Source organism: Atractosteus spatula, chromosome 21, assembly GCF_055471065.1.
Source record: "Atractosteus spatula isolate fAtrSpa1 chromosome 21, fAtrSpa1.hap1, whole genome shotgun sequence".
Classification (NCBI taxonomy): domain Eukaryota; kingdom Metazoa; phylum Chordata; class Actinopteri; order Semionotiformes; family Lepisosteidae; genus Atractosteus; species Atractosteus spatula.
Genome location: NC_142726.1, coordinates 10,365,477 through 10,384,287, shown reverse-complemented (window position 1 = coordinate 10,384,287; position 18,811 = coordinate 10,365,477). Strand labels below are relative to the sequence as shown.

Genomic DNA, 18,811 nt, shown 5'->3' with positions numbered 1-18,811 from the left:
TACAGACTATAAGTAAGGGCTGAAAATTTGCATAAATATTTTGTTTTTTCAGTTTAAACTGGTCCTTTGGTTTCTGCAGCCCTTTTTCATGAAGTAACTGAAATGGTGTGTGTAGAAGAGGATGTGTCCACATAAACCCTCTTCAGCACTATAAAAACAAGTTTACTTGAATGTAGCTTGTGACGCCTTCATTAAAAGATAGCATCTTTACAACACAATCCTATGTATCCTGTGTAGCCCTTTGTTTTAAAGTATTGTAAATTCTCACTGTGAATTCTTCTATACCAAGCCACTAAACTCTCAAATGGACTGGTACGGAAGGAAATGAAAGCTTAAACTTTACCTCAACATTTCTCTGTAACAGAAAATTAAAATAGGTTTGATCATTTTCTTCTAAGTTCTCTCTATTCATTGTAGGTTTCATTTCACACCTCTCTTCACCTATCCTGACTTCACACTACCTGATTAACCACTCTGTCTGTCCCCTGCTCCCACCCCCTGCCCCTCCTCTCTCCAAGCTTTTGTTCTCCTGCTATATTACCTTTTCTTACTGCCCTGTCTTTCTCACACCTGAAGAAGGCTCCACGGACGAAAACATTGTGTTTTCTTTCTTCTGTTTTCAGCATGGAATAAACCTATTATGTGTAAGTTTGATAATGCCCACCATATTGTTCTACATAAAGAACCCCAAACAAAATCCCCAAACAAAAGTTCTTGAACATGACAAACCTTTTTCAAACGAAGAATTCCGTCCTGTGTTTGAGGATCTGTGGTTATCTCAAAAACATCTATTCCATCTCCTTCAATAATACTGTATGAAGACTTAGCATTTTCTCCTATATCTCGGTCATTTGCCTTCACTCGCCCCCCAGCATTACCAACAGCAAGGTTCTCTGGTATTGAGAAGTGATACAAACCTTAAAGAAAAAAAAGAATAAATCAATCAAACAGCACTATTCAAAAGAAGTCTTACAATCCCATTATCATTATCAAAAAGAAAAGAAAAACAACTTAAGTAACACAGAGCAAGAATCACGACTTGATTCTACATCATTTGGTATACAGTACAGAGTAGATAGAACTAAACACTCTTTTTCTACAGGCACTAAAAATCCTGCAATGTTCTTGTGTGGTGAATAATTTTTATGACAGATACTAGAGAAATCTAGTGTAGCATAACTAGTTGACTAAAGTAATACTGGGAAAAATAACCTGTTTAAATGTGTCCAAATATCTCCTAGAAAGTTACAAAATTTAATTCAAGCACAGCCATGAACCAAACATAAAACTGTGCAGCTCTGTAGTGATTGACATGTATTACTGTGAGTAAGGAATCGAGCAAGATGGGCTCGCACATACTTTGTGAAAATTTAGGTGGGTTGTCATTGACATCTGATAGAGTAATCGTGACCGTCGTAGTTCCTGACAGCCCTCCCATGTGACCACCCATGTCTTTTGCCTGAATTACAACATGGTACTGCTCCCTGGCTTCACGATCCATATCGGACAGGGCAGTTCTGATAACACCTATGATGGAAAAAATAGACAAAAGAAGAAAACTCTTAAACATTTGAAGTGACTTAAAAAAAAATTAAACATGCAGCTTTAAAAAAATATAAAAAATAAATGTAATTAATCTTCAATTCTAATATTATGTATTGCTCACCAAAAAAACATGACATAATTTCAAATGGTTGTCTATGATGTGTGAAATACCAATGAAAACAGTGCATAATGATAAAGAATGACTGTAAAGTTGAGTACTGCTTTTAAGCTAAATCATAATAAAAGGGTCAAATAAAAAAAAATTAATAATTTTTGCTACACTTACCTCTCAAGTCAAATGTGAAATTCTGTAGGTCCTGTTGCAATCGGTTTTGTATGAGACTCTATTTAGATAATTGTGTAGATTAGACTTACTTTTCAAATCCTGGCAAATGACAGCTTTAAAACAGACTAGTCATTAAGTATTCTAAAATGATCACCCTTGTCAAATGCTGAATTTAGAGCACTTATGTGCTGTGAGTATGTATCCTATGTAGCCCTTTGCTGAAACAACATCAGCCTGTTTGTTTCCTGGATTGTTGTTATCGGTGAATAAAGTAATTTGCATTTAGATTCTCATTGGATGAGAATGATTTTGTTAGGCATAATCTTATGTATTGTATGCACACTGGAGCTTATTGACTACAGTACCACAGAAAAGAACATAAAGCACACTACCAGATGTGGATAATCCTCTGTGAATAAAGAACATTGCAGATTCATTGAATAAATATAAAAACTGCTATATCAAGGCACATTTGGTATGGAGTAGATTACATGTAATGCATATTTCACTTTCTTTACACTTGGATACATTATTTATGTAAAATGAAGCCACATACAGTATAAGGGTGAACTAAAGACAGAAGAAAACAGGTGAGCAAAGTACAGTAGATGAAATAAAAAGATCCTTAATTTTATTCATATTGCTTCTGCTTTAAAATGCACCTAGAGGTCTTACCTGTATTGAAAATGTGCTTCTGCTTTAAAAAGAACCTAGAGGTCTTACCTGTATTGAAAACGTGCTTTTGCTCTCATCGGCTTCATATCATTCCCCTTTTTTTTGATTAATTTGAAAGGTCATTATGATAAAACTCATATTGTCTTTGGTTCACCAGAATCTAAATGAGACAACCCAATGCACACAAAGCATCCACAGTACATGACTATACATGTGTTCTTCTCATGGAACCCTTAGGATATCTTCTCTATGTGCTAACACATTGGTGAAGTAAATGGTGCTAGAAGCAGCTAAAGAAAAAGCAATGCAAGAGATAAGAGATATATTCTTGTCCTACCCACAGAGTAAAAACATTACTACTATGAACCATCCGTAGCACTTCTTTGCAAATTCAGTTTCATTGCTATGAAAGCAAAATGAGGATTTGGACCGAATTATTGAAGTAGTAAGTCGTGCGTTACAATGCCAAGGGAAATCTAATCCACCAGATTGAAGACCAAGAGGCTTCAAGGCTTTTTAATATGCACAGAGGTGTCTTCCCCTTTTCAGGAGATTTCCATTAGCATGGTCTTATCCTAAAGGATAGCTATGTATTAGCACTGAATTAAAATAATAATCAAAATTTTCATAAACGTGTGGAAGAATTCCTCCATCCATCAACTGATGAATTAGAGCATGATGTTTATTATCAAATACGATTAATTTGCTGCATTGCATTGTAGATGTCATTCTGCATCTAATGGCTGTTTCCTCCACCTTTATTTTTTCATTAACACTCATTAAAACATCTGGCTCACTTGACTGATCCATCTGCATAAATTCAATAATTATGCTCAGATGTGTGCACACGATTTTGCAAATGATTGCTTGTTTTTCAAAAGTTGGCACTGCTTAATTAAAAAGAAGGGGTCAAAAATAAAACAAACAGTAAAGTGTCTGATATACAGTACAGTATGTAATCATGTTACACATAAAAAATGTAAGCAATGTTCAATCTCTTTTTTTAGAAATGGAAATTCTAATGGAATGCTAATATTTAGTTTCTCATAAATAGAATTTTACTTATACAAAAATAGCAATCATCAATCTAGAATAAAAAAAATGAAGATTGGCTTAAGTTTGGATTCATTTACACCTGATGCATGAGAATATCCTGTCTGTTTAAACAATATAATTTACAGATTTACAGAACGTTAAATGATGCATTCAAACATATACACTGTATACTATTGCAGAATTTTAAAACTGCTGTGATAGTGGGTCTATTCCAGATCCTGATATAAAAGCCAAATACTCCAAACCTGTTTTTTTAGAATCCAGATAGATAATACATACAGTATTATTTAAAAATATATCTGTTTAAATAATGGCTTCTCCACGTCATTAGTGTACTTCCTTATGTTTATAAACTTTGGCCTTACTGTAACCCTTAACTTAAATTCAGTAAATTAAAATACCTTATCTATGAACTTAAGAATACTTTTGAGAAGCTACTGTATGAATGAATGAGGAAATGAATGGAAACCAGATAAGCAGGCATGCCTACGTACAGTAAACAAGTAAAATGAGGAATGTTTGGACTTTGTTGGTATACACACATTTTATTTGTATTTTGATTGTGAGTTAAAAATGTGTAAGCCAACCTTGAAATGAAGAAGTTAAAATACTAATAAAAGGCATGTAATAAATTACATTCTTAATGAAAAATGACATTTAACATAGAATCTGAATTCCTAGAGTCCCTTGTGAGTACTTCAAAATTGCATTCCATAAAATGCATTGGATTTATAACCAGGTGCACTGACTCACCAGTGTTTGCATCAATGGAGAAGTAAGGCTGTCCTTCCACAATACTGTAAACTAGCCTGGCACTGTTTCCATAGACTGGGTCATCTGCATCTGTGGCTGTTACTTTAGTGACCGAAGTGCCTGAAGATAAAAGAGAGGAAAAAAATAACATCAAATGCATCCCACAGGACTAAGATATTAACTAAAAGCTTTGAACTGTAAAGACAGAAACAGAAAGTATTGTATATGTTATATCTGAAACAGAGTCATATCTTAACTATTGGACTGTACTTTAAAAGTAAAAAATCTTAATGATCTCAAAATCATGATGTTTCTTAGCACATTTAACTTGTTACTTTTCAAATTTTACTTTATTAAACATTTAAGCTATTATGGTGTACTTTTGTTTCTGCAAAACATTGCTGTTAAAGAATCCTTGCTATAAAGAAATTTTACAAAGTATTATGTATTATATCTAAAGTTTCATGTACACATTATTTGCCCTGATACCCAATGTATAACAGGCATATGTCCAACATACAATACTGTAATTATGCTTTGATATTTGAGTTCACATACCTTGATTTATAAATCAGCTTGAAAGTACCTTCTGATGACACTCTGTAAACGGCCCAGAATGTACTGTACATTGTAAAAATATGTTCTTCCTCTAATGATGAGGTACATTAGCTATGCTGTTTCTACTAAGGGTTTGCTGTTCCAAACCCATTGACATGGGAATTTCAACTGGCACTGTGAACCATGCCCCTTCATTAGCTTTTGGCTGCTAGTGAAAGCAGTGGTGCACCTGGTGAAAACTTAAAATGCCCTTCTGTAGTTCACCTGCTTAGATCCTAAGATTCTTTTTGGGCTACTACAACATAGCTTATGTACTCAGCCTTTCTTCACTGATTGCACTGGCTTAGAATACAAAATAGGTTTTAAAAGCAGAACTCTTCTCAGAATAGTCTTAGCCCATATTTCAGCTGTTCTGCACCAGGTACTAAGTTGATAAAGTTTATATTAACCAAGTGCAAATAGGAAAATGTTTCACAAACAGAGCAAATGCACCCTGTCAAGAATAGTGCTGTGATGAAGACATTTAGCAAAATAACCATTTTATGAAATGTTTACAAATATAAATGCATACAGTACATATGATACATGATTATTTTGTATGCAAAACCTTTATCATATTTTTAATAATACCCAAATATTTTATACTGTACATACTGTATGGTTTCTTCTCAACTACTGTGACTGTATATACACATGAAATTTCTTGAAAAACAGGAAAGCTTATGCTTTATGAGTATAACTTTTATTTTCGGTTTTAGATGGTGAACTACTGCTTGAAGAAAAAAAATGTGACCCATATTCTTGGGGGTTAAGATATGCCTTGACCAATTACCCGTAAAGCACACTGTAGCAAATGTTATGCTCAGAAGTGGAAGCAGAAAAAATGTAGGGATTTACCATCAAACAAAACCTACAGGAGTATATGTAACTTCTATTAAAATTGAATAGTTAAAAGCATACAGTTAACCCATGTACCTGAGCTATTGCATTTTAGCAATAAACAGCGTGAAAGTGATTAAGTCAGTTTCAGTAAAGAATTCCCTAACTACAAAATATGTATCAAAGAATAACATTAAATTCCACATTTGTCAAGACATTAATTTTTTTTTTTAAGAAAGGAAAGCATGTAAGAGTTATACATTATCATCTTTCATGCCAAGAGTCCCTTATTAATTACTATCTGTAAATTTTGTATTTGGCTTCCAAATTAGAATTTAATTTAACCTGTGTCAAGTGCATGTTGTACCTCAAGGCTGAAGCCTTACTATTGCTGAATGGATGATGATGTGAATGGTCAGCTCACATTTTGCATTTTTTTAAATGTTTTTTTACATGATTGCTTACCCACTGAGACATTTCTGTCTTTCCAATCAGAATTCATGCAATCTAGTTCTGATTACTAATGTTACATAACGTGTTGCTGTATTTCCAGTGTTGCAAAAGCAAAAAAAAAGCTTCTCAATTAAATAAATTCATATATTGAATATAGAAATTAGTAAGACATTACACTTTTGTAATAATGTATTATTTTAATATGTAAATATTAATAATAACCCCAAAACCGTCTACAAAGTGGTCAGAGATTTTTACTTTTGTCAATCCTTTCACACCAAAATCCAGTTCTATAGTATAAGTTCTTAATGTTTGAGTGGGTACCGCAGCTGACTCTAGCCACAGTAATACAGTATAACCAATGCTGACATGAACCTAGTGACCTTTTCTCTCACCCTACTTTTTCTACACTAAATCATTTACAATAGTGGTCACTACAAAGTAAAACTTGACTCAAAAATAATAAACAACAAAAAAACAGTTACAGGATTTAAATTTTGAATAAAGAATCACCCACGGTCTACTTGTTTCTTATAATTACACTGCACAAAGACAATGAATGTCTCAAAATACGACCAGATGAGAACTAAATTTTAAAAAAAGGAATAAAAAGACAATGAAGATGCTGTATCAAAGGGGACTCATTACTGTAACACTGCTCCAGAAATCTGGCCTACTATTTTGGTGTAATACATGTATGAGTACTGTATTTCATTTATAATGTAAAAGAAAGTTGCATTGTAATTTATCTTAAAGATATTGCATACATTTGTGTACAACTCTCTACTGACAGTTTTTTTCCTGTTAAAACAAATTTAATGTATTTATCCACTTCTTTTATTTAATATGTATTCAAGTTACGTTTCTGTATTATTACATTCACAGAAGGAGGAATATTAATAAGTTTATGAGCTGACTGGCTTCCAACAAAGACATTTTGCAATAAACGTTTTTCAATATCAAATATAAATGCAAAAAGCATTGTTGTTTCTTAAAATAAAAAGCACTTAATCAGACTGCAGATGGTACGGTAATTATTTTTAAATGACAGGCTTTGGTGTTTGACAGCTAATGCTAAGAATAGTTATGCACAACTTTGAGGCCAGCTGCAGGTATCTTCAAATGTTGATTGAGGAATGATGTTAAAACAAGGAACACCAATGATGACACAGGAAGGCAAGTGTTTCCCTGTTGATGGCCTGGTGGTAACACTGCATGTGATGCACAGCCTGTTGCTTGTAATTATTATTGAGTGACTTGGCATGACAGCTATTTTAATCTTCAGCCTGTTGGGCTGAAAATATTTCACATCTCCTGCACTGGGTTCTCTTTTGTGTTTTTATTTTCTTATTTTTAATGTATGAAACCTTTGTCAAAGTAAGGTGCTGTGTCAGCATGGAAGCAGCAGGTCTCCTCCACCACTGTGGAGAAGAAAATAGATTGGCTCTTAATACATATTGCTTGTAGAGTCTTCATTACGTTTCAGTTGTTAGAGAAGCCACCAGGTAAGGTTAAAAGGTGCTGTGTTTTTTATATTGCTAATTCTTATACATATATACAACCATATTTAATAACATCATTTCAAGGGTGGAGAACATGACTGCTTGCACTTCCATATTTGAAAGAATTCATAGCCACTTGTTTTTCATTTTGTTTTGTATGGTTTTAATTATTTCCGATTGCTACTTGGCATCACTTAGAATACAGTATAAGAAAAAATGAAGCATGCTTTCAGTGTTACCAAAATCAGCCAACCGTTTACGACATGTGTGTGCATGTGAGTGTTTTGTTACTAATATTTTAACAATCATTTATCTTAGATTATGTTAAAACCCTGCCTGTCTCACACTACAGAAAACCTACAGTATATGCAATTCTGCTCAATATCCATGTGAGCAGGGTCTGACATGACAGCAGTAATGTCAGTAAATAAAAATGGCTTAAGAGTTCATGGTTTAGTATCATAAACCAATTATTTCAGATTGATAGACCTTTAAGTGCTTTTGCTGCTTTTTGTTCAAGAATATATAGTATACTGAAATGTAACACAATCTTCATCATTACTAGGCTTTATTAATGTAAGCTGTAGTAGTTCAGGTAGGTAGCTGCGTCAGCATGCGTGGGCTGCAAAGGAACAAGTAATAGGTTTATTCCATGCTGAAAAAAAAGAAGAAAGAAAACACAACATTTCGTCCGTGGAGCTCACACCTGAAGAAGGCTCCACGGGCGAAACGTTGTGTTTTCTTTCTTCTTTTTTTCAGCATGGAATAAACCTATTACTTGTTTATTAATGTTACTTTTATATATAACATTAGATACAGTACAAACTTGGATTTTCTTCAAAACGAACTCTATTCAAAAGAAACATAAAAATGTATAGGGGTGCTGGAACTATATTTCAGCATGGCCTTCACCTCTCACTTTATGATTTAAAAAGAGCTATCAGGTTTTACACTTGTTTATTACACTAGAAAAATACACTTGCCATGTACTGTGGGCTGTATTACTGGCTTTCTGAGGACCAATTGTGAGGCACAAAGGCTTAACTAAAACCCACAGTTGCTGATACTCTCTGTCTTAATGACAAGGTTACCAGCCCTGCTGAAGTGCACTGTAATGTATCTGTCAGTCAATCCACAGTTAACAAACCTTTACAATGTCTGTCAAATATGACTGAAGCTTGCAATCATGGGATTTATCAGAGTGCCTCTAACTGCAATGAAAGAATTCTAGTTTTATATTCTTCTAAACAGGTACTACATCAACCTACTGTATTTGTACACACATACTGTATACTGTGTATACTGTATACACAGAAGATGAAAAAAAGGCTTACTACAGTATTTATATTCAACAACATCAGAGAATAAAACGTTCCTCCTGTGTGTATAAATGTTTAATGAAACTTAAAAATATTGCCAATAGGTTTCATTTTCTGGATGTACAGAAGCTTTAAGGTTCCACATACTGACCTATTAGCAGATTAAGCCACATAAGCAGAGGTTTTCAATCGATATTAAATATCAAATGAATGTTTGAAATATTGATTGAGAAATCTTTTATAACATCAAAAATGTTTGTATAAATATTATAGTAAGTAGGCAATTTTTGGATTCACTGAACTAGATACTAGATTAAGAACTATTAACTAGATTAAGATAATATTTCATCTAGTTAATAAATATCATTAATATAAAAAAAATTCCTAATATACTGTACTTCTAACATTTTTGCATACACTTTCTAATTTAAGGAATTCATATTATCTGTACATAAATAGGCATGTTTATTGGTTTTCTTGTGTTTTATTGTTTTAGATAACCTAGGGTTTTGTGTTGTTTCCTTCTTGTTAGAAGGACTGTTTATAAAGATATAATAAATGTACGGTACAAACATTTACATTTATTCATTCACTATTGCTTAATACACCACAAAATATTTTAAGCATTTTTCCACAGCAGGACTGAAAGACTGTCGCATTTGAATTAGGTATGATAAAGCAGAAACCTATGACATTTAATACTTAACACCATGTACTTTCTAAGTACTTTGACAAAATGGAAAGTTAAGATTAAGATTTGGGAAATTTATATCACTGAAAATCTTGTCATGTCAAGTTTTATAATATCAAGACCTAAGACAATCACAAGTTATATTATTTCACTTTTCTTTTAATGTTGGTATTGATGACTGTAGTTTTGCAAATTCTGTTACAAGTCAACACAGTGGGGCACCTCATTTTTGCATGTCACATTAAGAGATTTAAACTTGCAAGAATGAAATGACTACAGTGTGAAAAATTAAAAAAAACACCAAGAGCAGAGGAAAATTAATCTATGCAATGAAAAACACAGGCCAGCAAAAATATATTCTGCTTCACCACAGTACATTAATTGTATGTACAGTACTATGTATAGCTACAGAATTTATCCTACTACTTTTAATATTGTAAAATCCACACACGCAGCTTGAGATTGTTTTATGTTTGATAATCGGCACTGAATATTTTGGGCTTTACCCATTTAGCCATTCATTTACAGTCAGCTTTCTTGGTGTCATTGCCCTAATACATTTTTATAGTTTTCTTTGTTATATAGAAAAGCTTAATGAAAAGAAAAAAAATACTATTCTCAAAGTGCTAAAACATCTATCTGTAAACATGAAAATGATCTCATGGTTTTGATAATTGTGTGAGATGATTTGTCTTCCATGCTTCTGATTGCTTCAAAGGCATGCAAGGAACAGGTAATGTAACAATGACGCTTACGAATTTGTGGGATAAAAAAAAAAACTAAAGCAGTGGACCATGAAATGGTTCACACTTATTCATCTTGTACAGCAGCAGAATTTTCAGCAGTTCCTCAGGTAATAAATGAGGGATTAGAAATCTTCTTCTGTGTGACGTTTAAAATCAGTATAGATTATCTTGTCTGTCCTCAAAATTGTACTGAGACTCTCTGACTCTTTATGCTTCAGAGAATCCTGATTTTTACCCCTGATGGGCAGAACTCAATTGTAGATTATTGTGTTTCTTAGTTTATTTGATGCCTGTAGCACAGGTAAAATGACAGAACCAAAACCAGCTATAAACTTTAAAGGGACTAAACAGGTTTTAAAACAAATAAGGAAAAATAAATCTCTGCCAGTAGAGCTACACTACTCATCTTCTTCCTGTAAAATTAGATGATACAGAGTTTTACAAAGTGATGTATAGTAGTTTTGTTGACATGTCATTTAAGTGATAGTTTCCAAAGATATTTGCAGTGACTGAATTAATTCAAGTGAAAAGAACTAAAAAGTGAAAGTTTAAAGGGGAAAATGGTGTTGACTAATTTAATAACCATTAGCACAAGCACTTAATAATATGTTATATTATGTTTCATGATGAAAACACTGGGAAACAAACGTAAAATAAAGGAAGGCCAAAAAAACTAATTAATAAACAAAAATGTTTCAGTCTACATGAAATAAAAAAGAGAATAATCCAATAACATGAAAAAAAATAAAACGTGTGATAAAAGTGTTAATTTAATGAAGAAAAGAGTAAAGACTGGGGACTGGTGCTGAGATAGAAAATGTGCATTACCATTTAATTAAATGTTTGTAATTTTTTAACAAGCTGAAAAATATTAGCTCAATTTTTAACTGTTTTAATATAATGGGTTTTATTAATTTTACCATGCTTGTCTAGAGCTGAACATTCTATGTAATGACCACCAGGCAAACAGAACCACTATTTCTTCGAAGACAGTGAGGTTTTGCCTGTCAGTCTGCAGGTCGCATGTATATTCATATAAGCAGTGAAGCATGAGAAGACAACATTCAGAGCACCTATTATACAATTTGGGCTTCAGGCACTGTACATCAAACTGCACTCACAATGTGATTAAGATGTTTCTATATACTAGTGGCTTGTGAAAGTAAGAGGTACAACATCATATCTAGGTATTCCTATTCAGTTACAAAATAAAATGAAACAAAACAATCTTTCACCAAGCTTCAGCATTTTGTTACCTCTCTCAATCTCTTTTGTTTTCTCACTATAGCCAGGTGGACATGTTATACATTAATAAATTTGCACAGTGTGGGTGCTTCAGTAAAGAACAGCAGTATGCACCTTTCTCAAATCTGGGTCAATCACATTCAACATAAGAAGGGGCAGATTGAAATGCATTTCCCAAACTTGTTTACAACTAGAATTTTTTTTAAATGTTGATTCAGATGGAGAATTACTGGTTTAAAAATGTATACCTTAAATTGCTAACATATTACTCATAGTGGGATGAAGTTTGCCAAAAAATCATTGAATTAAGGGAATTCTTTTGTAAAGGAGCAAAATAGGGGGTGGCCATACAGTATCTGAGGACTACCATTTTTAAAGAGAGAACTTGTATAAATGCATCTAGTATACTGATATTAAATATGATAATGAGCATAATATTAAACTAAAGGAGTCAAAATACCACATGATGTAAACTTGTTCAGATGTTGCCATAACAGTTTTGAAAAACATATTATACTAAACCTGTTTGAAAAGGATCAGATGAGTGTCTCATTTGAAACTGTCAAACAGCTGAACAACTGCCTCTCAAATGTAAATATAATTAAGCTACAACACGAATCGCATGTAAATTTATGTCATGTCATTTGCCAAACTGATTTATACCATATAGTGTCGCAGGACGCCGGAGCCTACACGGCAAGCAGCGAGCGCAAGGCAGGCCATCACAGGGCAAGTGCAAGCCAATCATACATGGGGACAATCTGGAGGCCACGGTAAAGGCTGTGGAGGGAAATTTGGCTCGGACACCAGGATAACCCCAAATTCATATGGAGAAATGCCTGGGGATCTTTAATGGCCACTGAGAGTCAGGACCTCAGTTTAACGTCTCATCCAAAAGACGGCGCCCACTACAGTACAGTGTCCCCGCCACTTTACTAGGGCATTAGGATCCACACAGACCGCAGGGTGAGCGCCCCCCGGTGGTCCCACTAACACCACTTCCAGCAGCAACCATAGCTTCACAGGAGGTCACCAATTTAGGTACTGACTAGGCTCAACCCTGCTTAGCTTCAGTGGGTAGCCAGTTGAGAGCTGCAGTTTGATGTGGCTGCTGGCACCGTAAATGTATGTAGTACTGCTCAAATATTTTGTAAATATATTTAAATGGTGATTGCGTTTTTCCCTCAATAATTACCAGAGAATTCCATGGGAGCAGAACTGTATACATTACTTGTGTGAAATAATAAGTAGTAAACTAGATATATAGAATTAGACATACTCACAAACAACCTTAATTTATAAGGAACACAGCTTAGTATGCTAGTAGATCGTTTTGTGATTGATGCAAAATCCTGATATACAATACAGTATATTTTCTAAAATTAAGTATTATTTTTTGAAAGAATGTTTAATTTTGATTTAACCTAAAAAAACATCACATAAGATACAATATATTAATAAAAATACTAATTAAGGTTTTCTTAAAAAATACAGACACTACCCTGATATTTGGGTGGAACACAAAATGAACATTGCAATGTGTCATAATGAGAAAATAAGAGTATAACAAAGGTTACAGACAATACCACTCCCTCTATACTGCTTGTCTAGTAGATTGCAGTTAATTGATCCAAGAATCTCATCCATTCTTGTAACACACCAGGGTATCGTGGTGTGTTATCACCATGGTGTGATAGTTTGTTCCATACTCCGGTAACCCTTTGTGTTAGAAGAAGTGATTCCTGTCCTTGGTTTTAAATGCGATTCCACATACTTTTCACATGCAGAGTGTTATATTTAGCAAAGGTTTTTAAAATTTCAAAACAGACAAGGAATAGTTGTGTTTTAAAAAGTGGTGTTTTGTAAGAAAGCACAAATAATATGCATAAAAATGTGTAAAAAGGCCTTGTTCAGATATGAGTCTTGCCTGCAGTGTAGAGAGGTTAACGCACAAGCCTTTAGCCAAGCTGCTCTCAAGTCAGAGCCTGCAGAAAACAGGTTAAATATATCCCTGGAGAAATAAATCAGAAGGGTCAGCATGATGGTCAAGAAACCCACTAAAGGAAAAGCCTAGCAGGTGTTTTGCTACATAAAAACGCAAGATGAAAAATGAAACTCTGGTTAAGAAGAAAATTAACATTAGAAGTTTGTCAGTATCATGTAAATTGCTCCCATGAGTCCATGGCTGAGAAGGGACTTCAGGCTTATGATGTGTAAGAAAGCATCAAAAAATGCCTGCAGTGTCACTTCTGTGGTGCAATTAATGGTCTTTGATAAGACAGAGGAAACCCTAGCTTGAATGAACATTGAGGCTGACAAGCAACAAGCCTTACATAACAAAGAGGCAGCTGAACGCAGCACTGACAACCCATTTACAAGAAACATTGAGCAAAACAATTAAAACTATCTTTTATTCATTGCAGACGAGTGCAAGAGATGCTGCCATGTAAAGCATAATGGCACTGATTTATTTTAATTAGTTCCATCACAAAGCCATTTTGTTTGCAGAACTTTGAGAATTACACCGACCACTTTTGAATCACTAGTACTTTATTAAAATCAGTGTTATACAGTAATACCTTTCTTTATGAATAGAGCATTATTAACATACGTCTATGGATACATTGAGCTATCATAAATGTTGAAAAAAGTTCCAGTTACATTCAGTTCCAGTTCCAGTACACATCTCAGGGGATCCTGTACTTCTGTACTTTACACTGGATAACTGATCTTTAAAAAAGAATATGTGTATGTGTGCATAGATTTCACAAACAATATTCCTAGCATCTGTTTTTGAGATAAGCAACAGATACACATAAATATAAATACCTGGATATCCAAATACTGTATATATAGTAAATGTTTTATCAATCACCTAGCTGAAATGAAGAATGATGAAATTACTTTTCTTTTTCTGTTCTTTCACAGTGCTTTTTTTTGCTGCTAACCAAAGACATTAAAGAGCAGATATGACAAAATGATTTATGTGTGTATTCCACCTAAACTATCTTAGAATAGTTAGCTTAAAGTAAAAGGAATTAGTCTGGAGATTATATCAAGTCATTAAGACTTTGAAAACAATAATAAAATAAAATCTTGATTGATGTTTCATCTTAAATTATTTGCATTCAATATGATTTTGATAAAAGACTAAAAACAGTATGAGGCTGTACATATTATAAAACTATAAATGGATGTAACTATTCAATCAAAGAGAGAAACTAATATTCAACTCCACATTTTGAGCAAAAAATTAAAAATACACAAAAAGGTTGGAACTTGACTAATGAATATTGTGAAATGTGAAAGTGAGGAATTTACCAGAAGGAACAAGGACAGAGAATGTGGCTGAAGAGTCAGGTCAGCAATCGTAAAGGGAATTGACAAAAATGCAGCTTGTAATAGAAGCCACAAAATCCAGTAAAGTGGTGCAAAGTGTCCACAAACAAGGCGGCAATAAAATTTTGGGGGGATGCCTGTCCTTGAGGAGCATAAATAAGAATACAATGTCATCATCTGAAGATTTTCACTTTAGCCTGTAAATATTAATCTTTGGGCACTATTTACAGAATCTTTCACAAAGCTTTTAAGCCAGTGTCTACAAAACAATACGTTTAGTTTATAACTACATTTGGAGGAGACAGCTATGTAATACTGTACTGTTGTTAACATGTAAAGATCAGGGGAAATAGAAATAATCAAAAAGGATCTAAGGAAAAAGGGTTAAGATATTTTCAAAGAGCAGCAGAAAGGTAAACGCAAACATACAGTATTCTACGTGACTTGTGACTAAATCCATGGCTCAGCCCACAGAAAATTTCTAGCACTTGCTCACTAGTAATCCATCATTGAGAACACACACACAAGCTGTAGTGGATTCTATCTTATCACCTGCAGTAAACCTGCTTTACATTTTGAACTTTACATTTGTGGCTTCCCACTCCTAACATTTCAAAGAGGTGTCCTCAGTAAAGGTGTAAATAATTCAACCAATTACACAAAGCTCTCCTACGGGTCTGATACTCTTTGCTGTATTTTACAGCAGCTGGAGACTCCTTGGTACAAACTTTTGTGTTGAACCCACAGGGCTAATCTATATTTCACTGCTGGGATGGAGTAGTTTCACTCAATATTTCACTCACAGTGCAACACTCTTGAAACACTCAGATACCAAGATGCAGTTGTCAAGAAGAAAAAATGTACAGATAAACAGTTGACGTGTGTACAGCAAAGCATATTTAACATTATCATAAGAAGAGTTATAATTACAACACTAATGTTAATAATAAAAATGTGGCATAATGTAATTTTAAGGCTACCAATATAGCAGAAAGCATACAAAGTTTTAAAATCTACCATTCGAAGTCACCTACAGTATATAAATTTGGCTTTCACATCCGGGATGTAAGTAAGAAGCCTCTTCTGAGAGTGAACCACAAAAACAGGTGACTCGCACTTGTCAAAAAGCATGTGAATGAGAACTAAAAAAACTGAAAATCTCCAGACTTTGTTCCAATTGGAAATGTGTAATTCTAACTCAAGACGGCAGTTCACTAATGGAAACCAAATGTAATTCTACATGGAGGAATGCTGATACATGCATCAAGTCAAAGCATTTCTGCCAGAGGAGAATTCACCAAATACTAACTATAGGGGTGTGAATTAATGGGACCATTGTGTTTTCTGTATATTTTTGACAAAGATGGCTGCACTCTTTACAAAACTATTATTAATACTGTATAACGCTTTTAGATTAAAAAAAAAAACATAAATCTATGTGACAATCTTTTTATAATTTGATGTTTATTAATCTTGTTTCATTAGGATTTTGAATAGGTTTGGAGGACATTGTACAAGTAATACAGTATATTGTAAATTTATACTACATGCATGCCACAAATTACAGACTTTATACTGTAATGTATATGCCAAGTTAAAATCTTTAGTTTATAAAATCTTCTACAGACTTCAGGAGGAAGCAATTAAAGAAAGATTTGTTAGATCTGTATTGGGCATTTTCCCTTCTTTCATCTAGGTGAATGGTACAAGTGCATACTGTAGGTCTATACCTGGAAGATAAATGCATTCTACTGATCTACATTTTTATGTGCACAACATACTCTTTGCACATGTTGTACATTAATAATTTGTTAAGAGCCTGCAGTACATAATATTTATATAAAAGTTTTCCGCTAAAACCCTCTCCAGGGACAATTAATTTTGTTAATTAATTACTTCATTTTTTCTATATTATATTTTCTGGGGATGGGGGAATAAATATTTAAGTGGTTTAGTTTTCCTCCTTTAACATTTTCTTCTGATGTTGTGGAACTCGGATTAAACATTTCCTTGGTTGTAAAGGAAAAAATTAATAAAATAAACACATAAACCACAGCAACTAATCCCTGCTTTTAATTTGGGACAGAAATTTGAAAGGCTTGGGGGAATACATGGATATAGTAAGTAACTCTGAGCATTAATAATGCAGGTACAAATATTCAAAAATAATTACAAACTTTGCTACAAAACTGAAAATGCTGCCACCATCAGTAGATTCCCTGAAAATATTTTTAAAAAAAACATTAAAGAAAAAGCAAGTTACACTCTAAAAGTAAAGGAAAAGGTTACCTAGAATTCTACACCCTCTATATACTGTACAGTAAGACAGTAAAAAAAATCGTTGGACCTGAAGCACACCATTGTGAAAGGCTTAAGCATGTCTTAAGTACAAAATAGATCAACATTTTATCCACTAAAGACTTTGGTGTAATTTAAGGTCTGCAAACCACTTTGCAAAGAATACAGCGTTTGACTTACAAAATATGCATCCTTTAAACATATTGCTTATCACTCTTTGTTATCACATCCATTCAAAGTATTTGAAACTGTAAAACATTCATTATGCTAAAAATCATGAGAAAATGAGTGAATTAACATTAAAAAAAACATTGTCAGTGAGATGCAGTTTGATAGAGTGAGTTGGTCAATTGCTTCTGTTAGGGCTAGGGCTATATGTCTTTTTATTTAGGGCCTTTTTTAGTTTATATTTAGAACAAAGTAATGCAATGCCACCCCTCAAATGATGGGGCTGCTGAAACTGTCATAAACAGATTATCGACATCAGCTTTTTTATAGACTTACAGTATACTGTAGATCTTCATTCAGATAGGCTTTCTTCATGCAAGTGGAACACTTGATGTACAGAAAGCATGACTCATGCAAGAAGAAAGCATGATTCATGTGCAAAAAGAATAAATTGATTTTGATGTCTCATTTGTATTTTTTATTTGTTACTTTTTTAAGGTGCTTAACCTATATGCTAATTCCCATGATGAGCCCTCTCATACTATTAATACTCATGCACAACACACAATTGTATTCTTCTTCAGTACAATATATTGCAGCAGGGTGGAGATTTGTGCTGCAGCTTCACAGTGGTAGGATTCAGGGTTTGATTTTAGAGTGGGGTTTCTTCTATGCAAGTTTTTATGTACTCCCATGTTCACTTTTTTTTGGGTGCTCAGGGTTCAGGGTTACGTTTGATAAGTTGCTTTAATGTATCCCCTTGAGATGTCATCCTTGGTCTCCATAAGCTTGCTGAATACGGTTTAAAATGGTTTATTCTGGTCACATAGATAGATAGATACTTTATTGATCCCGTGAGGGAAATTGCAGTGCAACAGCAGCTTAACACACACAACACAGCCACAGTGTAACGAATTATATAATAATAGTACAATACATACAATACAATACAAGAGTTACTCACAGTCCGGACGCACAAGAACAAACTAGAACAGAACAGTACACAGAAAATCGTATCACACTCATATCACACATATGAATATAAATATAGATGTAACTATAGATATAAATATAAATGTATTGCACAGGTCCCTGGCATATATTGCACAAAAAGTGGTTGTAAACGGGAAAAAGAAAAAGAAAAAGAAAGAGAACAGATGTAGCAGTAGATGTGTAGATGCGTTTAGTCCAGAAACAGGTCACTGTCGATGTTGCCTCTGCCAAGACGCAAGGTGGATGCGTTGTACAGTCTTATGGCAGACGGCAAGAATGACCTCCTGTAGCGCTCCCTGTCGCAC

At 33.8% G+C, this 18,811-nt stretch overlaps 1 protein-coding gene across 1 annotated transcript in view; it reads right to left on the bottom strand.

Moving 5' to 3' along the window:
• cdh8 (cadherin 8) overlaps positions 1–18,811 on the bottom strand; it is an 84,774-nt gene that overhangs the window by 20,830 nt on the left and 45,133 nt on the right. The window contains exons 3-5 of the mRNA XM_088938922.1: positions 4,316–4,435; positions 1,360–1,527; positions 730–917 (exon numbers count right to left, since the gene is read on the bottom strand). Of these exons, the coding sequence (XP_088795048.1) occupies positions 730–917; positions 1,360–1,527; positions 4,316–4,435 (476 nt within the window). The remainder of the gene's footprint in view (positions 1–729; positions 918–1,359; positions 1,528–4,315; positions 4,436–18,811) is intronic.